Below are 19,861 nucleotides of genomic sequence, written 5' to 3'. Positions count from 1 at the left end.
ATCGGAGGCAAATTCACAGTCGCGCAGTGTGGAAAATCGAAATATCCGTATCACTACTATGAGGCTCACTCGTCGCTGAGGCAGCTTTCTTACCATCTGGAGCGAAAGACGCGTCAAAAGACGTTATGATAAGTGCCTTGTGCCAGTAGATATGCCTGCAGGCAGGTGCGCCAGATGGCGATGGGAAAACCACACGTTAAGACGTGTTCTTCTCGGTGTCTCGGAACGGATGCGCTGGGAAAAGTCTCGCGGTAACCAGTAAGGCTTTGCAAGCCGCCCTTTACCAATACCGACTCGTGAGTTAGAAGAGAAGTCCAATGAACTCATTCGTTGGCTTTCATTCATTTCGACGTCGGCCTAACGGGAAATGAATAATGACGATGAAAGAGGGCTTCGCACAAGATTGCATCTAATCTTTTCCTGAGTGCCTTCAGGCCGCGGCTTCTTTTTCATTTGGCCCATGGAAATCCCGATTTGAGTACTTCTTTTACCCAAGAGTGGACAGGAGGGCCTTCGTGCGCGGCCATCTCGAGGGTTTCTGCCCTTGCTGAGAATAGTTAGAGTTCCTGACCGCTTGCCGGATTGGATTGGAGAATTGAATTTGTGCGTGTGAGATAGCGATACGATGTGCAGTAGACATACAGTGGTTGGTAAGTACTAGAAACACAAAACCCGAAAGAAGATTATGATCATGAAGCCCGAAGAGAAAGGTGCTTTATATGCCATGGAGGAGCGATGCAAGGTGGATGGTAGAATAGTTAGATGATGTCTATGAGGGTGTGATGCTTGGAGGGATCGATAGCAGTTGAACGAAAGCGAGTGCAAGACGATGATGCGCGGCAAGGGTGTCAATATGTACAGGCGGGTTGGAGGAGGAGTGCAGGGGTTTTGAAGGCTGGCCAGCCGGTGGCGTAGATAGATAGTCTACGAGGTCCAGGCGAGTTGGAGAGACGTCTATGGGTTCGAAACAGTGAGGGTACAAGTCCTCATTTCGATTTTGGCTGCAACATTGATTAGTTCAATGAGCCCTGAGGACGGTCCAGGACCGGACGACTACTCACTGGAGCACGCATCATTATCGGTGCTGTTGCTGGGGCGTAGGGTGAGGGCGGGCCAGACATTGTTGGTGTGTGGCTTTGTGATGGCTTGCCCAATGCCTGTTGTAGCTGTAAGCAGCAATGTCAGCGGGAGGTCAAGATAAGAGCAAATTGAAAGACGAACCTTTTTCTGGCTGTCATGAGCGTATTGCGCATTCATGTTGTGGTGTAGGGAAACGTTCGACATGCTCGTTACTCTGGGCAGACCAGAGAGCGAGTTGGAAACGGAGGGGAAAGCGGTGATAGAGGCTTGGGAGCGCGAAGACATGATAGCGGCGAGAAAGAGAACGACAATGACGAGGTAGAGAATGGATTAGAAGGCGGACAGCTCGCCGGGGGAGGGTAATTTCAAGGTGGACAGGTCAACTCGCATAAATACTGCTTGCCGAGACGAAACGGGTCACGTCACGCACACACGAGCTGCAATCTCGATCGTTTGAATCTCGTAAAAAATCCAAAAAAAATATTCTGTTTTGATGATGCGGTTGTTCTCTGCTGAGGTAACAAAACTCGTGGCCGCCCCCGCTCACTGACATCAAAGCTTATTTCCGAGCAACTTGTTGCCCTCGTCGTCATACTACTACCAGATACTTTTCTTTTGCCCATGGACATCTGGCGCACACGAGAGAACACGCCCACGAATCGGCCGCTGTTGGGCTGACTCGCCCGACCAAGTTAGCCGGTTTACCCGTTGCCTCAAAAGCCCGCCAATCGTGGGCGCGTGACTACCGACCCACGCTTCCCATGTCTCCTTTCGATGCGCCCCATGACGAGCTCAAATCGACCGACGGACTGTTGGCAAACTGTTGGCTGCTTGTCAAGCATCTTTGTATACCCACCGACTGGCAGATCTCAACACAGTACGACTCCTCCGCCTCCGCGCTCCCATGCTCATGTCTTTTTCGCAGCAAAGGCACATCAAGCCATGCTTGTCCCTTTCCGGTCTCATTCAGTTTTTCCCTCTCAATCGTCAATGTTTCTCTCGAAAAACACGGCCAGATCGCGGTCGTAGCTTTTGCTCGTGCTTTTTCTTTCTTTGGCATGGTAACCTTTCATACCAATCTACCACGACAGTCCTTGACTCTTGTACTCCCCGTTTAGTCAGGTCAACCCACTGCCGAGGACCAACCTTTTTCATTCATTCAGACATTCATGCAGCGATGATTGCCATTTGCCATATTTTTCGGTGGCGCAAGCGTCATCGAAACATCCAACAGGGGTCGAAACAAGAGCGATAGCAACAACTCGGCCCCTCAACAGGCTGAAGCCGATTCGAGCTGTCTATACGAGCGCTGGGCGGTCCAAGCTTATGCTGCCTACGCTTTGGTCGGGGCAATCTGCCAACTGGTGATTCCGCCTCCGTCTCCGTTTATATTGGCATTATTGCCTTTCTCCCATGGTCAGCGGTCCGCGGATGAAGGTTCGGGTGCAAAAAACTCTGGAAGGGACGAAGATACAGCTAGAACTTTGAGCTTGGTCGACTCCCTCCGCTTGCTATCGACAGCTTTATATCGAGTTTACAATATGGATCATTGCCCTCGCACCATTTTAAATTTTGGACCCATTTTTCGTCGACTCGTTACCCCTTCCCTCTCACTTGGCGCGCAAATACGACCTGTACTGCCGCATACTTACTGCCGTCATCGCTCAGCGGGTATCTGAAACTTCTCGCGTCTTGCCGCGTCGCCGACAACGGATGAGCCGCACCTGAAAAAAGGCACTGTCGGAATATGACCATCTGAATCATATCAGCCTAATCTACTGGTACTCCTCTCACAATCGCATTCTTCGTCGACAACGGAGATACCAGTCCCTTCGTCATCTTCGGTTTCCAAATGTTTACCCTTCCCTGTTCCATGCCATATTCGCTAGACTCGCTGCTAGTACCTTGTCGAATTGCGGATCGCCGTGTCGATTTTCCAGAGACCTTTCGCCGTTGGAGTCGTTCCGCGATGTTCCAATAACCCTGTGTAATCGGGGGGCTCCGAATGGCAATGACTGGGTTGACTGCGGAATCTACTTATGGTCTGCGCTGACTTGATTCAATCTGAAAGCATGGCCCAACTCGCACGTTCGCCGCACGAGCAGCGTTACCTGAGGCCCTGAATGACTGTTGGCCTGTTGCTCGTTGCCTGCAAGCATCGCGCGGAGTTAACAAATATAACGACATGCCAGTTGCCAACTTTTGGCCCGTCTGGCTACTCTATTATGGTGCGGGGAAAACATAGTAGTATGGGGTAGGGCTTCGTCCTGGCAATAATCTCCCATCTTCCGTCCACTATCGCTATTACAAAGCTTTCATATAACCCCACGACAATGGCTTGATTGGAAATCATATCTAGCAAATAAACGCATGGCCAGCCATGATGCGTCCTGCGACGGGGTTACATTATGTAACCTCAATGGATAACGCTTTTTCCTCGATCTGCAGTGCGACTCCAACCCGGGCGACGTAAACAGACTTGGAGTAATGCCACACTTTCTATTTCCAGTCTTCGGCATTGGCTACAGTTACCAAGATTCTGAATACACAGATTCAACTCCCCTAAAGCCTAATTTCCGTACGGTGCTACGTCAAATAAAGTGCGAAAAAGCGAAATTGGGGGGGCTCTCATCGTCGCTCAATCTACCAGAACGGCTTGGATATCGACACCCTCTTTCTCTCCTTCCCAATTGACTCCCTTTCGCGACTGTCTTCCTTTCCTGATTCCCCCCTTCTCGCTATCTTTCAGTTGGCGCGTCCAAGGCAACCCAACCGCCTTTAAAGGAAAAACGCCCACGGTCGTTCCCAAAAACTCTCAAGGATCGCGGACGGCCGCATGACTACCGCATACCTAAACATAGGAGCCTACAATGGATTTTGATTCCGTGTGTCTCGTGCCCGTTGCGGTAGATCCGTCTCCCACGACCAGGGCTAAGCTAGGCTTAGGCCAAGTGGTTCATAATCACCAGGACTGCTTTACATTGCGTCGACATTGGGAACTCGTATGCGTCACGAGTCCACCGATATGCATACCTCGATGCCTCTCAACTCTGTCACCAGGGAAGAGTAACCGCGGAGGGAGACACGGGCATCTCCGGCTCATTGTTTCAGTTCTTCTCTTGCTCTGTCCTTCCGGCTTGCTGCCAATGTTGCCGAAGACGACCTGGCAGCCCATACTTTTTGAATTCAGTTCCTAGTGGTCGTGTGCCTAAACCAGAATATCTGTATGGCTATGCCGTCTCGGCCTTGACCATTGCTCACGGCGCTGAGAGAGAAAGTCTCGAGCTCTGGCCAGGTGACCGGCTCAGCTGGTATGATTTGTTTGTCCCTTGGTATTCAACGCGGTTGACCGTGCGTGACGGCTCCGTGTTCCAAACATAGCACATGCATACGCGCAGTTCCCCGTCACGATCATAATACACTCTATATGTTGGTTTCGAGCAGAAAACTGTCAGACAGCGAGCACTGACCACGGAGACAGTATAGAGTAAGTAGACGACTTGAAATATGTGGTCAACGGTGGCGCAAGTAAGCTATAAGTGACTCCGAGGCCGACAATAGGCGAGTTTGTGTTTTGCTTGAGGTATTAAATGAATAAGCGGGGCTGCCGCAACAAAACTCGCATGTCTGATAGGCTCACAGAACTTGAACTCGCACCCGTGCTCCACTCTGACGACAGTGACAAACCACATTCAGTAGTCGTGTTCTCGAGGAAAATGTGGTACATCTTGTGTCAGACAGTGGTCATGAACGAATGCAGCCCACTCGGGTATGACGATGTCTTCTTCTCTTCTCTCGGCTTCATAACAACGCAAAGCTTCGATGAGGTGTAAACGGTCACAAGCCGGCGCCCACGGTTTATGGTATAAACTTTCCCCGCCGGCATCGTTCAGCTTTGTCCGTCGTGTTTGCCAGCATGTACTTGCTTCCGTATTCCCACTTTAAATTTGCACTGACCGATTCGATGCTTGCTTTCGTCATGACCACCCTCTTCGTCTGACCTTCGTGGCTTGTTGGTCTCTCACCAATCTGTCCGAGCGGTCATTTGCCCTCTGTTATACGCTTCTTTTGGAACCAAACGCGTGAGGAGCGTATCCAGGATCTGTCAACTACAACTTGATTTTCTTGCCTCTGTATCCTGTTGCCCAGATTAGGTAATTCGGGTTCTGAACGTGTCGAGCCTAAGAAGATCTAGGACGTCATAAGGGACTGCGAAAGCACTGTATTGTGACAAAGGTGAAATGAGAAAAAGGGTATTTTAGAGGAAGGGTTTTGATATGAGCGTCCCGGTCTGCATGAAATAATAAGACTAGCAATAAGTAGTGGGGGGAAACCAACGAGATGAAGTGTACTAATAAATTTCCGCAGGGAGGGCCTTAGATATGAGTCTGTAGACGATAGTATTGCGAGTTAGTGAGGTCGCATTTTGTTGAATCGCCGGTCAGTTGAATGACTCGGGATTCGTGATGATTTCATTGATGTGAGAATCGTGGAGGTCTATGAACGCAAGATTAAGGGCCAATCAGCTTGCCAGAGAACAAGGGGTTGGCAGTGAGATTGGCGTTGCGGGAAGATTCCGTTTTTGGATCATAACACTGCGGTGAATGGAGGATTTGAGGAGGGGGGAGACAGCAGTCAGTTCTATATGTACCCTCACCCGCGCTGGCTTGACCTACATAACGAATATATCGTTGGAGCACGGGAGAAGGAATGCGGGGGGTCAGCTAACCATGTGGGGAAGGCAGACGGATCGCCATCGATGACGGTGGGCGGATATTAACGGAACGAAGAATCGAGCGATGACCGACTCGGAGTGCCAAGACCTGTCTCCTCTGAGTTCGGAACCTAGAAAGGTAGCGTCAAAGTACCGTTATTTCTGGGCAGAAAACGGGATGTAGCCTGGGGTACAACGAGGTGAGCGACGTTTGATGTTCTTCCATGAGCAACTAAATTGACGTAGAACCACCATCCACATTGAATGTATGGTTGGTGAATGATGACACCGTGCAAGAGAGATTTCAGAAAACAGCAGTGACAAGTTGCGAGTGAGCGGCGACGTTTTTTGTCAGCTTGAACCAAGTTGATGCATCAAAAAGGCGAGGCGAGATGGAAGCCGCCGACAGTCGGAATGATTTCGGTTGGGGTAATTTCCGCCATGTCTCGGCCAGGAAGATGACGACGACTGGTACGACAAGCGAAAGATGCCACCCCAATTCTCATGACTGGGCGTCCCTGAGGCCGGGTCCGCGTTCCAACCAGAAAAGGGGATAAGTAACGAGGGCGAGTCTTGAGAGCCATCCTAGAATTCTAGTTCTCCCATGAGTGGACGTCGGTGGATACAGCAACTGCAGGTCAGTGTCAAACGGAAATCTCAGTGTCTACGGTGTCTGACTTTGCCTGGTTGTCAATTGCTGAGAGAAGTCGCAAAGTCAATGCTCACTTGAAAGAGTCTTTAAGTATTCAGCCTTCCCAGAGGTGTGCGGTTGGGTGGGTTGTTTTATTTTGGGCGACGACCAGTACCTTATACCTGGTGTTGCTTATATGGAGCCCACAGACCAAGTCTTGAGGCTTGTTGTCGGTTTCAACTTGAAGTTGCAAGACCGTGACGTCACTGTAACACCGAAGTCACACTAACTTGTTTGTCGCCGAAAGCCCCCATGTGAGGCATGTTTCGAAGCATTTTGGCCCATCGAAGGCCTGAAGCCACGACTTTATGTATGATGTTTAGGGGGCTACGGAAACCAGCAGGTATCGTTGTGTGCTAGCTAATCCTGTTATTTCTAATAGCGTCATAGAAAGCAGTCCTACCAATACTAGAAGTCTGTGTGGAAGCAAGTTCAAGCAACGTCGCCCGCGTCTCGTTCGCTTGCTCGTCGAGTTGTATCGTGTGCAACGCCGAACCAAGCGGAGCACGGCTCCGAGTATACCAAGCCGGCAGAAGAAGAAATGACAATGAATTGATGTGGTAGCCGTCGTCGACGCAACCAATAAGCAGCCAGAATATACGTCTTAGGCCGCCTCTTCATGGTCCTACTAGTAGTGCGCTCAATCCCTTCCAAATCGCGCTTCAGATTCTATATCCCAACTTTCGAGGGAGTAATCAATATCAGTTTCAACGCTCTCAATCGACATGCATCGAGCTCGCAAGCGAAGGTAGCACAAAGTCGGTCCTTATCTATGATTTGTACCGCTAGTTCTGAACCTACATCTCAGCTTCCCCTATGACGAACTGCTGGGGTCGGAGTCCGAGTCAAGGTTTCAGTTTACATCCAACCCCAGAGAATCGGAGGATTTCTAAGCAGCACTTCAACTCCCAAAGTTGGATTTACTTGCAACTCTAGATATCCTAATCCAAGCAACGAATCATTTCCTTCATTCTGAGAAGGTAGGCTATTAACCCCAGCATTAGGATGCTAAACCTGTTTCATCACACAGTGGCAAATCTGCCGTATCTCCGGTGCTCTGCGAAACCCGTCTGTGGAGTCAGGATGGCCGCAGAATCGGATGAAATTCATAGTTCGTTCGATCCTGACTTTGCCACTAACACGAAACTCTTGAGAGAGAGAGCAAGCTTCCGAAAAGTATATATAAATACTGTCTTCAACACGAGCCCCCCATTTCAATACCCTCACAATGGAGTCCGATAGATTGCTCCCCACCATACTTCTTGCGTTGGTTTGTGCTTCGCATTTACTGTCAATGCCGAAGCTGAACTGTCTGACACAGGCAAATCACCTATATTGCAACCGTCATGAGCCTCAGGCGGCGCATACTGCGTTACTCGTGCTGCTCTTGCAGCCGCCAGTTCTCGTCCTCTCTCTAGGCCGCAGATCCCTAGTCGACTTCGCCTTGGTCAACCTCGTGTTCTTCGCCACATTGGCGCTCTCGATTACTGCGTACCGCCTTTCTCCTTGGCATCCATTGGCCAATATCCCTGGCCCATATATGGCTAAGATCACCAAGTTGTGGGCAGTCAAAGTAGGAATGAGTGGATATAGACATCATGTTCTCAAACAGCTGCATGAACGTTACGGAGACTGTGTCCGCATTGGTGAGAAACAGACATCGTATCATACTCCATCTCATTCGGATATAGGACCCAACGAAATCTCCGTCATCAATGTAGACTCAGTCAAGTCCGTGTTGGGGCCAAGAGGGTTCCAAAAAGGCCAATGTTCGTTTCCCTTGCTCCGTGTTGCTCCCGGTTGATGTTTTTCCAGTCTACAACATTTTTTCAGACCCCAACCTTGGCACCACCAATCTACTTGGTCTGCGGGGCGATGCTCATGCAAATAGGCGACGCATTTGGAATCGCGGCATGAGCACCGAATCGATGAAAGGTTTTGAAGTGATTCTGGCCAAACGCGTGGCGTTTCTTCTGACGAGGCTCGATGAATTTGCCAAAAGCGGTCAGAAAGTGGATATAGCGGCGTGGTTTACATATTTGACCTCCGACTTTATGGGAGATATGGCGTAAGTCGGAGGACTCCAAACCATAGCTTTGCGTGCTAACTTGCACAAAGGTTTGGTGGAGGATTTGAAATGATGCGAGATGCCGGAGACAAAGATGGGGTATATGCGGCCAACAAGCTAGGCGTCAAGTTGGTTTCCCTGTTGTTCGCTCGACGTTTATTAATGAAACAATAGACTATCCACAATTATAGCTCAAGTACCGTGGCTATGGCCAACCATCAACCTTGTCCCAACCGTTCAGCGATTCCGGGTCTTCGCGCGACAACGGACTAAGGCTCGGATGGCTGCGGGTCCGAAGTCACATAGAGATCTGTGGTATCATTTGGTAATGCTGATTATCAGTTTCATTGTGCTTTTTTTACACGCAAAGCAGATGGACGAAGACGGTTATGAAAAGGTCAAACCTACACTAGCTGAAGTAGTCTCTGATAGCGCATTGACTATCGTCGCTGGATCGGACACCTCTTCTATGGCACTGAGTAGGTGAGCTCCTTCATTTTTCTATCTCCTTCGTGGGTTGAGAAGCCTACAGTTTTGTTTGGTGCATGATAAGCAATCCAGACATCTATGCGCGAGCTCAAGCAGAGGTCGACGTTGCCTACCCCGACCTGGACTCCATCATCACGCATTCAAAAAAACACGGCGAGCTCAAGTTCCTCACTGCCTGCCTGTAGGTTTCGACTCTTATATAATTCGGTGTACTGAAATGGGTTTAGACAGGAAGTCCTCCGACTTTTCCCGCCTGTTCCTAGTGCAGGGCCCCGAAGAGTCCCAGCTGGCGATCCCCAATTGATTGCTGGTCGCTTTTTCGTGCCGGAACACACCCAAGTCTGCGTACCTGCCTGGGCTATCCATCGGAGCGAGAAGAATTTCTATCCTTCCCCAGAGGGCTTTGATCCTGACCGTTGGCTGCGCCCCTCAACCGAGGCAGAAACCCTCAACCAGGCGGCGTTCATGCCCTTCTCATTGGGGGCGGCAAATTGTGCCGCTAAGAATCTCGCGTGGCGCGAATTGCTCATGACGGCGAGCGCGATACTGAAGCAATACGACATGAGCTTCGCTGAACCAGAGGCAGAGCAATGGGTGCACACAATCAAAGATTTCTACCTCACCGACGCTGACGAGTTGAATATCAAAATTTCTTTGCGTTAGATAGAAAGATAAACTCTGTATGAATCGTTCCTAAAGCAGTACATCGACATTATTTTCCGGGTGAAGTTGAGGAAATTTTTCGTCCGTTACTTTTTTGATAACAAACACCCATGAGCTCATCGTAACCGATGTCGCTCCCCGCCTTGTGGCAAAGAACCAATCTTCGGACCCGAATCGACCTGATTGGCCAGGGCTGCTTGGTTGCGGCGGGTCGTTTAGGCTGGCCATGAAGCATAAGCAAGGCACCGCTTCTTCCCTCAACGTGTAGATGCTGGCAGTATAATGACTGGTACGCGACCATTACTTATAACCGACCGGCCAAGCTAACGCTGTCTCGTATGACCCAGAATGAGCTGCCTTCCCGCTGAGGTTGAGGACACCATCATCGACTTCCTTCACGCAGACCATTCTTCGCTAGCACTTTGCGGACTTGTCTGTCGACAATGGCTTCCTGCCAGTCGATACCATCTCTACTCGACCATCCTGCTGACCGCTCACAATGCAGCTGCCTTCACCTCCATACTTACCTCCGCACCCCACCTTGCACTTGTCGTTCAAGAGGTCCAAATCCGGTTCTCCGATGCGACACTCTGTGAGCTGGTGCCTGTCATCGCCAGCCTCCCCAAGACAACAAGGCTTGCGTTCCGTCCCTCTAAGGACGAGGTTTCCCGCACGTTGACCAAATCACTCCTCCGCGAGGCGTTGGTCGACGCCACCCGTATAAAGCACCTGACTTTCGACTACAAGTCACGATTCGATTCACTCAGGCAGGTCGTCGACTGCATATGTCTCTGCCCTCAACTTGCGTCGTTGGAGCTTGGTGGAAGCTGGTTGAGGATGGGCGACTTCGGCTCCGTCTCGTCAGACTTGGGTTCTGGGGTACAGCTCCCTCCTAATTTGCGGACGCTTACCCTGACTTGCGACTTGGATTATATTCTCAATTGGCTGCTGAAACTGGACAACTGCGTGCCGAAAATTGAGACTTTGACATTGCACCATATCGTCCGACGGGAGGTTCCAGCCATCGCAGCGTACCTTGAAAAGACAGGGCGGTCGCTCAAGTCGCTTTCACTGCGTTTCCGGGATAATGATGCTCCAGGCGAGTTTCTCTCTCATTAGTATCTCTTCTCTCCTCTGAATATGGATTATTGTCAGGTCGTCTTGTCAACGCGATGAATTTGGCTTGCAACCCCAACCTCTGCCATCTCACACTCGAAGGCACTGCGCCAAATATTCTGGCGTGCCTCCTCAACATTCTTCCACAGATCAAGGATTGTCCCATCCACCAGCTTGTGTTAACGCTGCGTCATGCGGTCTACTACCCAGACGGCATGCATATCCTGGAGGAATACCCATGGCCAGTGCTCGACAAGGCATTGATTAGCTCTCGACAACTGCTGATACTCTTACTCATCGTGTTGGACCCACTGTCGAGGCAAGTCTTGCCTGCGCTCGAAACTTTCATCTTGGCGAGGCTGCCGAATGCGTGCAAGGCTGGAGTTATCCGTTATTAGCAGTGCTTATCTACTCCATTGACAGTCACTTTGCGATCGCGATACGTAATGGGTATTTGGGCACCGAGCGCCGTGCAGGCGTCCGTGTAGTATTGCAGGCCGTTGTCGGAATACTCGATCTGTGACCAGAATTAGACCGTCGATGTAACTGTAGGTACAGTACCTCAAGGACATGGTTTCCGTACAACGCCGTGTAGGCGCTGCACTCGCTTTGGAAAGCGCATTCCTCCGCGATTGCGAACTGGGGGGGTTAATCAAATCATGAATGAACACTAACGTCGAAGCCACCAGCGGTCTTGTCAGCCTGTTTCAACTCGGCGGTGTTCTTCTGTCCAAATGCAAGGTTTTTGCTGTGCGCGTAGTCTGAGAGGATCTTGGCAAAAGCCACATTGTCGGCTTTGGAGAGTTGTTTGAAACGGGTGTATGTGTCGAGGTTGTCAGGCTCGATAGCGTTGAAGCCCTTCAAACCGCGTTATAAAAATATGCAATAAACTTTTCAAAGCTCAACAGACCTTAGATGCGCATTCGTCGATCCATGGCTTCACGATGGCTGCAAGGGCATTCCGATTGGCAACGGTGGACGTGTTACTAGATCATTCAACATCAACCGCCCCGTTGTTGTCCATACTCACAAAATATATTCGTCCCAGTCCGGATCCAGATATGGCTTGCCGTTCTGCTGGAGAAGCAGACTCGCTGCGTTCTTCTCCCACCAAGCTTTGTCCGATCCGGACTGCGATTGGAACGTGTTGACGTAGCAGATATTGTAGAGGCCCTTGACGGGGCTGTCTGCTCGGTCGCGCGATACGGTGGTCACGGAGGAAACGGGCGTGAACGCGCCACCTTGGGACATGAGTTGAGCCATGCGGACGGCGAAGAAGCAGGCTCGAACCGATCTGGTAGTCGAAGTCGCCAGAAGGATCGAAAAGTGTGAGCGAGCTTGGAGCAGCGATTATACTAGTGCTAAGGGCAGCAAAAATGGTGAGAAGGGCGAGCATATTGAGATTGGAATGAATAAATTGAGGGCTTGAGAAAGGAAAGGAGAAGAGTGTGTGTTGTTGGTAGCTGAAAGTTGCCCGCTTTATATGGTGGCGAGTTCAAAACGACAGGCAAGTTTCGCCGAGTGCAGTGCACGCTGAAAGATATTGCAAGGCAACGTCCTATTGCACGGAGACAAAAAAAAACTAGCACTCGTAGATCGAACGAAGGAAATTCAATTCAAACCTCCTTGATTGGAAAGCCGATGCATTGAAGTTGATCTGAGTTCCCAAATGTAGAAGCTGATAATCTGCCTCAAACCTACGGGATCTGCGGCTGGTGAGATTTGTCGTCAAGATCAAGGTCAATAGAAGGCAGGGCGGATCGCTCAGATGCGGGTCATTCGGAGAGTGTGCTTTTTGAAGTTTTTCTGTGCTGCGCAGAACGTGAGTGTTGTATGGCCAAATATTTTTTTTCATTCGAGTAACGTATTCTGGTGACATCAGCAGTGCATATCGACACCCTTTGGAGTCACGTTGCGGTTGCGATAGTTGATGGGTATCTGGGCACCGAGGGCTGCGCAAGCTTGGTTGAAGTAGTCGATTCCGTTGTCGGAATACTCAATCTAAGCGGAAACGGAGTAGGTAGCTCGCTCGACGGAATGCTATTCTTTCGCACCTCAAGGACATGGTTGCCGTACAACGCTGTATAAGCACTGCATTCGTTGTAGACCGCACACTCCTCCGCGATCGCAAACTGCACTGGATCAGCATTTGTCAACCTGTTTTCAGGATCGGGCAACTCACGTCAAAGCCACCGGTCGTTTTGTCTGCAGCCTGCAGCTCGGCCGTGTTTTTCTGAGCAAAGGCGAGGTTCTTAGAGTGTGCATAGTCCGAAAGAATTCTTGCGAAAGCGAGATTATCGGCTTTGGTCAGCTGGCTGAACCGGGTGTACGTGTCGAGATTGTCCGGCTCAATTGCATTGAAACCCTAATGAGAACTTTAATACACGCCATATAACGAAAAAAAAACAGACCTTGGATGCACACTCGTCAATCCAAGGCTCGACAATAACGGCCAGTGCATTCCGGTTGGCAGCGGTCGTCGTGTTACTGGTCAGATAATGGTTAGCAGGAGCTTGGTTATTTGTCGTCAACCACTTACAATATGTACTCGTCCCAGTCAGGATCTATCACAAGCTTTCCGTTCTTCTGGAGGAGAAGATTTGCAGCATTCTGCTCCCACCAGGTCTTGTCGTCACCATCCTGCGACTGGAAAGCGTTGATATAGCAGATGTTGTATAGCCCCGGAGCAGGACTATCGTCTTTGTCGCGAGAAACCGTGGTGACAGACGAGGCAGGGGTAAAAGATCCACCTATCATAAAGTCAGAATGAGTCCTGTTAGTTGTAGATTCATTACCAATCTGGTAGTCGAAGTCGCCAGCAGGATCGAAGAGCGTAATGCCATTGGGAATCGCATTAACGGAGCTGAGAGCGGAGACCGCGATGAATAGAAAGCGAAGGCCACGCATGTAGTGCGCCATTGTCAACAAGGGAAAGAGAGGGGTGGCAATGAAAGCAGAGCTTTGTCGTCAGATTGTTTGCCGTCAGCTACTTATATGTTGAGGATGGCTTCCCGACCACATGAAAGTAAGCGCACCTGGGTCCTTCATGAGCATGTCAAGATTACTTGGAGTGGGAACCAGAGTCTTCAGGTTGTATTGACTATGACCGCAATGATTCTAAACGGAGAATCTTCATCGACCTTCGTTGAATGTCGCCACCGTCGCCGTTGTTGACCATCCATATAGAAGTGAACATGAGCTTCGCGCAGTTCTGGTCCACAGGACTCTCGTGTTGGACTCAGATCTGACGACAAACGAACGACGGAACGGTGGAAAGAAAAAAAGAAATATTTGTGACAGCTTTGATTGGATCAATGGGATTGGTCACATCATGAGTCAGTAATTGGACCTTTGCATTTGAGGTGAAGTCTTGGAGGTGCTCGCTGGAAAGAAGTCGCTGTTAATCTCCATAGTGTAAGTTTGGTTACACTCATCTTTCCTATATTTGTGATCATGCGTACATAATGACGCCATCGACGAGTTTGAAGTAGATCTTGTCAAGCGGAACTGTGCAAACTGGTGACGTTAGCGCTCGCATCGGTACCGCAATACGTGGCGGGCAGCGACTCCCAGAACTCTTGGGAAGCACTCAAAATTGCAGTGACTCTACCGCGATGATATTACTCGTGAGCTTGGTCATTTGATGTCAAGAGAGTCCAGGGTCAAACATTTATGATAGCATTCTATGTACTTACACCTGGATAGGAACCTGAAACTGGCTTTCGCTCGACCCGACACGTGTCGTGTAATCGGTGAATCAGATGATGACATCCACGTGATCGCGTTCTTCTGCCTCGAGGCTGCTCGCCTCGAGGGATCATGTCGGATGGCAGGCTAGCCGGCTGGCCACTTGGAGCCGACCACGATGCCCATGACGGGTATCCAGTCCACCCCCGCTTCTCCAGCCGATGGGGAGGACCTGGCTGCCTTCAAGCAGCGTGTCCACTCGGAAATCAAGGCTGAGCTTGAGCCTACGGTGCTCAATGCTAAGAAACAGATGATGGAGAAGTTGAAGCAGACTCGGGATGAGAAAACGAGACAGGCGTTGTTGAAGGAGTACACAGACACTTTAAACGTTATCGAGGCGGACGGGACCCGACGCCTCGCTGACGAGCTAGTCAAGGAGCGAATTCGGAGGAGCGCTAATGGCATTGCTGCTGGCGTTACCTCAGACAGAGCTCAGTCGAGAATGGGTGGTTTCGTGGGAGATGCGTCGGATTTTGGTGACTGGGACACCCAACGGCCTGCCTCGACGATGGGGCATGTTCGCGGGAAATCATCGCTTGGTGGGTTGCCGTCATTTTCCTTCTTGCCTCTTGCAAAAAACTTAGCTGCCTGGGCAGGTAACAAAACCTCCCTTCTTAGCGGTACTAGACCGGGTTCGGCTGGTGCGTCCTCGCTACCACCCTCTGGTCCATCTCACAAAGCGATTAGCTGGCATGTATAACAACACTGGAAGTAGACCATCGTGCGTAGTTAGGTTATCACAGCCGCGACAACTTCTGACCCTCACCCCCCCAACAGAACGGCGGCAGGCCGACCGTAAGCCACCTCCTACGTCAGTGGAGCTTCGATACCAATCATGCATTTCAGCTCCTACCCCTTCGTTGAGGATGGAAACAAGGTTGACGAAGCGCGGGCTCGCAAATTTGCCGAAGAACAAGCAAGGCTGGACAGGGCTCATACTCCTGGTGTGTTATTAATTCTTTTTTTTTCTATTTCTTCTTTTCGCTCAATTGGTCTTGATAGCTAGTTCAAGTGTTGATGAGAGCGCGGCAATGTTACGCAAGTTTGCAGAAGAGCAGGCACGGTACAATCGAGCGCACTCTCCGGGTGAGTGTCCACATTAAATTCCTTCTCATTTCTTATCGCTAGCAGAAATCACACGTCAGACCGACGTCCAACGTAGATTTGCTGAAGAGCAGGCGCGTTTACATCGTGCTCATTCGCCTGGTATGTTGTCAATCGATTGTGTCGTATAGCCATTGACGGACTATTTCTGTTTCCAGCTGTCCCAGTCCCTGGTAACGTCAGCGAATCGCCCAAATCTTATCGCACCAGCACCGGAATATCCGTCTCACCAGGTATTTGCTTCATCTTGCAGTCAAAATAGCAAGTCAACTCGGAGCAGATGCCATCAGGACTCGTAAAGCTAGCACTACCTCAAGCTCACCTATCGATACCCGATTTGTAGCCTTCGCAGACCAACAGCAACAGCAGTATCGCCAATTTACTCCCAGCAATCAAGACGCCTTGAGGAGTGAGTGTCGTGCATTCTGTTGTTGTTCGTCTTGAGGTTAAAACATGTCAGATACCAATGGTTCCCGACTTGGTCAGAACCCTCCCACTCCCACAAGCCCCGCCCCAGGCCCCCGCGGCAAATCGGCTCCAGTGAATATTACTTCTACCTCATCGACTGCAGCTGGTCGTCGCGGCTCGTCGCAGAATACGTTTGGGAGATTCCCTTTGAACGAGCGAGACCATGACACGTACGGTCTTGTTTCTCATTCCCTCCCGATTTTTGATGGTGTGAAAATAGAAGGTCCGCCTACGCCGACGACGACTCGACTACTCTGACGAAAGTTGAAATGCTGTTCTTCGATCTGGACGGGACTGTGCTGAACTGGCAGGGAACGGTTGCTACCGAATTAAGGAGAACGGCCAGGCGATATTGGGCGGAGGGTATGTTGATCATTATCCATTATTAATCCAGCACCTAAGATCTATGCCAGCGGAAGAGATGGATTGGGAAGGTTTTGCGATGAAGTGGCGGGAAATCTACATGACCAATCTGTATGCCTTATTTCAGGCTCTCCGTTCAAGCTCACCTTGTTCCGTAGACGAACTCTCGCAGAGTCTGGTAGCGCCTTGGATGCCCCCACAGTCTATCGCACTGTCAGTACTCTATGGCTCTTCCCGTCTCGATTAATTGAAGTATTTTTCAAGTCACTGGATTCTCTTCTCTCTGGCAAGGAAGCAGCCGACGTGGCAGCCAAGTGGACGGCGCCAGTTCGCACACAACTAGTCGAATTCTGGAGCAAACTACTTCCATGGCCCGATGTTGAAGATGGACTGAAGAACATCAAGACAATTAAGACTGTGGGAACGATTTGTAACGAATCGCTGAGAACACAAACACAAATTGTCAGTATCTTTTTTTTTACCCGTGATACGTGGTTGAACAGAATCGTAGAACCGTCATGCTGGGTTGTCCTGGGACGTTTGTCTCTCTGGCACTGTGCTTGGAAGCTTCAAAGGGTATGCTTCATGCTGTTCATCCAATTAAAAGAGTAATTTAAACTTTTGAGTAGGGTGCCTGACACATATCTTCAAGCTGCCTCGACTATGAGTCTTCCACCTAATAAATGCGCTCTCGTCTCAGCCCACGTCGATGAACTTAGTGTCGCTGCCAGTGTGGGGTTCAAGACTATCTACGTTCATCGTGCATCGGAACGGCTTATCAACGCCAGCTCGAAGATGAATGGCAAGACCAATGGGAAGAAAGGCAAAGTGAACGGGACTGGGGAAGTGCGGAGCAAAGCTGAAGGTGGAGAAGTTGACGTGGTTGTTGACTCGTTTGAGCATCTCGCACTAGTGCTGGGGTGCGATATGTGACCAACCTGAATGTGGGCCTGAACTCGCAAGGAGCGATGGCTATTGTATTGGCTTTCGGTGTTTTCGTATGGCTGACTAGGCATTTGTTGTAGTTCGCATGTAGTTGTATGGCTGCCTCTCCTCATGAAATATACCATAATCATTCCAACTAAACAAGCTGTGTGATGGAGTTCGCGCGTGATCACCGGACATTTCCCTTTTTGCTATAATGACCAAGAACAACAACAACAACGGTCAAGGCGTGAGTACGATGGCGTCTAACAAGCTGTCGAAGGGCCTACACGTCTTCCTTCTCTCCACCACACACCAACCGGCCTTCCTACCTGGGTAGCGGCCAAAAAATATGTCTGTTGCGTATGTTCTTCTTGGGTTGACAGTTCTCAAAAATCAAGCTGACTTGGCTCCAGTATTTCAGCATCATCAAGTCTGGATGACGCAGAGGCATTCTTGAATGCTTCCTTCCCCGCTACTATCGACCTGACGATTGGCAAGCTTGAGCACGAGCTTGAGAGCGACCTCGCCTACTTCATGGACAATCTCTTCGACAAGGAGTTTGCCGGATTAGCAGATTTCGAGGAGAATTATGGCGAACTCTTGTTAGCTCCACCACCAGTTGAAGGGAAAGGAAAGGGGAGAGTGTGCGTACTCGAATCACTCTTATCCTTGCTGGGATCTAATTGAATCATAGCGACAGCGACGGAGTGCTGGTTCGCCCCACAAGCGCTGCCAGGTTTCCAGCGGACGATGGCCCAGTTGTTCGCACAACATGTGCAGCCGCGATACCCCCGAGTCTGAGTGACTCTGCACACTTGAAACCGATACCGATCCAGCCAGCGACGTCGACTACGGCCAGCTCAAGTCGTGATGTCGACGGGGTGGCTGTACCCACTACACGGCCACGCGCTTTCGCTGTTTCCGAGTCTGACCGCCAGAGTGGACCAAGGCAGGTTAGAGTGCCTGTCAAGTCTGACTACAAACCCGTCACCCGTCTCGGCTTCTCAATCCCTTCTTTCCTTGACACACCTTCATGGATTAAGAAGGAGCAGTCAGCCTCTTCTTCTTCGACTGCCGAGTCGACCATGTCCGATCCTCCACCACCCACCACGTTGTCTGCTGCGGAGTCATCGAAACCATTACTCAGCTCCAGTCACTCTGCCCCAGCTTCGTCTATTCCCACCATGACGAAAAGCTCGTTTGGCTCAACCACGGAATCCAATGACAATAACAATGTTTCGTCGTCGTCGTCCAACTCAGCACAGCCAGCTTCAACGGTAACAGCATTCGGCAGCGGATTTGGGGCGCCGAGCACCCCCTCCTCTCTCAATGCCGCGCATCCCTTCGCCTCGAGTTCTAATGGCTTTTCACCGAGCAATGAGACCTCAACTGCATCCGCTTTCACTGCTACGCCGTCTCTATTCCAGCCAGCCACATCCTCGTGGCCTGCGCCGTCCAGCTCAATACCACAGACTACACCGTCTTGGTCTATGTCCATGCCAAGCTTGGTAGTCAGCCCCCCTCCGTTGCAGGACATCGAGATGGATGATGGTACGACACCCACCCAACAGAACCTATTTGCTGTACCAACACCAGCGAACATATGGAGTGCTGCTGGTCCTTCAAGCTATGCAGCAGTGACCCCATCGTTTGTCAATGAGCCACCGGTCTTCACAGAGTCGCAACCTGTCATTGACATGGAGCTCGATGACCGGCCAAGTTCAATATTCGAGCTCATTAGCGAGAATCCAAGCCCTCCAATTTCTCGTCCCTCTTCTTACACTATTCAGCCTGCCAAAATCCCCGAGGAGGTGTGGAGAGCGGAAGCCGCGCGGCTACAGCAACGACAACAGGCTGGCCAAACACGTGTTGTCCTCGACTCTTCACCCACTGGTCCACGTAGCCGGACCTTATCATGGGGCAGGTCAACTGTCTATAAGCAGAGGGGCAAAAGCGCTGCCGCGACGATCGCCAAGTACGACTTGAGGAAAGGAATGCCGAGTGCCTCGCCCACATCGTCGCTAGCTTCCCTGCCGGTGTCGAGCGTGACGTCATCACCTTCCACCGGTCGGTCACGTTCGTCGTCGCATTCATCACGAACGTCGACCTCGAGCTACTCACCGTATCGACGCCTGGGTGCTCCGCCGTCATTCAAGCAGCGCTTGGAACGGATATCACGTGCCCAGTCTCAGCCGTCCCGTGGTATTTTGATGGAGACTTTGAGCTGGTTGTGGCCTCAACATCTCTAAACCAGATGTACTCTTATCTTATGTCTTATCTGCTTCAGTTAGCTATAGTGTATTGTTTCCGGTAATTGTCTATCGAACTGTGTACCAACTCGATGTATCAAATAAAGCTCTCTGAAGACTATTTTGAGTATTTGACTACAGTAATCTAATCGTTTGTTGAAGGTGATATGTCCGATGTAGTA

At 50.5% G+C, this 19,861-nt stretch overlaps 5 protein-coding genes across 5 annotated transcripts; 3 read left to right on the top strand and 2 right to left on the bottom strand.

The window, feature by feature from the left end:
* Positions 1-1,649: 1,649 nt before the first annotated feature.
* On the top strand, positions 1,650-2,198 carry MIND_00591900 (uncharacterized protein; the record flags this gene model as incomplete). The annotated part of the gene is made up of 2 exons (XM_037362677.1): positions 1,650-1,957; positions 2,006-2,198. Exons 1-2 carry the CDS (start codon positions 1,842-1,844, stop codon positions 2,196-2,198), a joined length of 309 nt encoding a protein of 102 aa, XP_037220598.1. The 5' UTR covers positions 1,650-1,841.
* A 5,515-nt stretch (positions 2,199-7,713) lies between these two features.
* On the top strand, positions 7,714-9,705 carry MIND_00591800 (uncharacterized protein; the record flags this gene model as incomplete). The annotated part of the gene is made up of 9 exons (XM_037362676.1): positions 7,714-7,755; positions 7,807-8,131; positions 8,177-8,254; positions 8,301-8,553; positions 8,604-8,681; positions 8,728-8,878; positions 8,927-9,036; positions 9,086-9,223; positions 9,270-9,705. 9 exons carry the CDS (start codon positions 7,714-7,716, stop codon positions 9,703-9,705), a joined length of 1,611 nt encoding a protein of 536 aa, XP_037220597.1.
* Positions 9,706-11,478: 1,773 nt separating this feature from the next.
* On the bottom strand, positions 11,479-12,217 carry MIND_00591700 (Glyco-hydro-114 domain-containing protein; the record flags this gene model as incomplete). The annotated part of the gene is made up of 4 exons (XM_037362675.1): positions 11,479-11,679; positions 11,732-11,807; positions 11,852-12,062; positions 12,112-12,217. 4 exons carry the CDS (start codon positions 12,215-12,217, stop codon positions 11,479-11,481), a joined length of 594 nt encoding a protein of 197 aa, XP_037220596.1.
* A 482-nt stretch (positions 12,218-12,699) lies between these two features.
* On the bottom strand, positions 12,700-13,740 carry MIND_00591600 (Glyco-hydro-114 domain-containing protein; the record flags this gene model as incomplete). The annotated part of the gene is made up of 6 exons (XM_037362674.1): positions 12,700-12,822; positions 12,876-12,953; positions 13,004-13,186; positions 13,233-13,308; positions 13,361-13,571; positions 13,617-13,740. The coding sequence occupies 6 exons, from the start codon at positions 13,738-13,740 to the stop codon at positions 12,700-12,702; spliced, it is 795 nt and encodes a 264-aa protein (XP_037220595.1).
* A 928-nt stretch (positions 13,741-14,668) lies between these two features.
* MIND_00591500 (uncharacterized protein) lies at positions 14,669-19,744 on the top strand (the record flags this gene model as incomplete). Its single annotated transcript, XM_037362673.1, has 19 exons — positions 14,669-15,107; positions 15,165-15,209; positions 15,256-15,289; positions 15,346-15,363; positions 15,415-15,512; positions 15,571-15,654; positions 15,697-15,774; positions 15,831-15,905; positions 15,953-16,081; positions 16,133-16,310; positions 16,361-16,503; positions 16,554-16,614; positions 16,662-16,716; positions 16,768-16,965; positions 17,015-17,079; positions 17,133-17,423; positions 17,844-18,074; positions 18,125-19,405; positions 19,456-19,744. Exons 1-19 carry the CDS (start codon positions 14,687-14,689, stop codon positions 19,742-19,744), a joined length of 3,774 nt encoding a protein of 1,257 aa, XP_037220594.1. The 5' UTR covers positions 14,669-14,686.
* Between the last annotated feature and the right edge of the window lie 117 nt (positions 19,745-19,861).

This window comes from Mycena indigotica (genome assembly GCF_014461135.1).
Source record: "Mycena indigotica strain 171206Taipei chromosome Unknown Mind.scaff0005, whole genome shotgun sequence".
Taxonomy (NCBI): domain Eukaryota; kingdom Fungi; phylum Basidiomycota; class Agaricomycetes; order Agaricales; family Mycenaceae; genus Mycena; species Mycena indigotica.
Note: the sequence above shows the minus strand (reverse complement) of the source record. Positions and strands in the feature narration are given on the sequence as shown.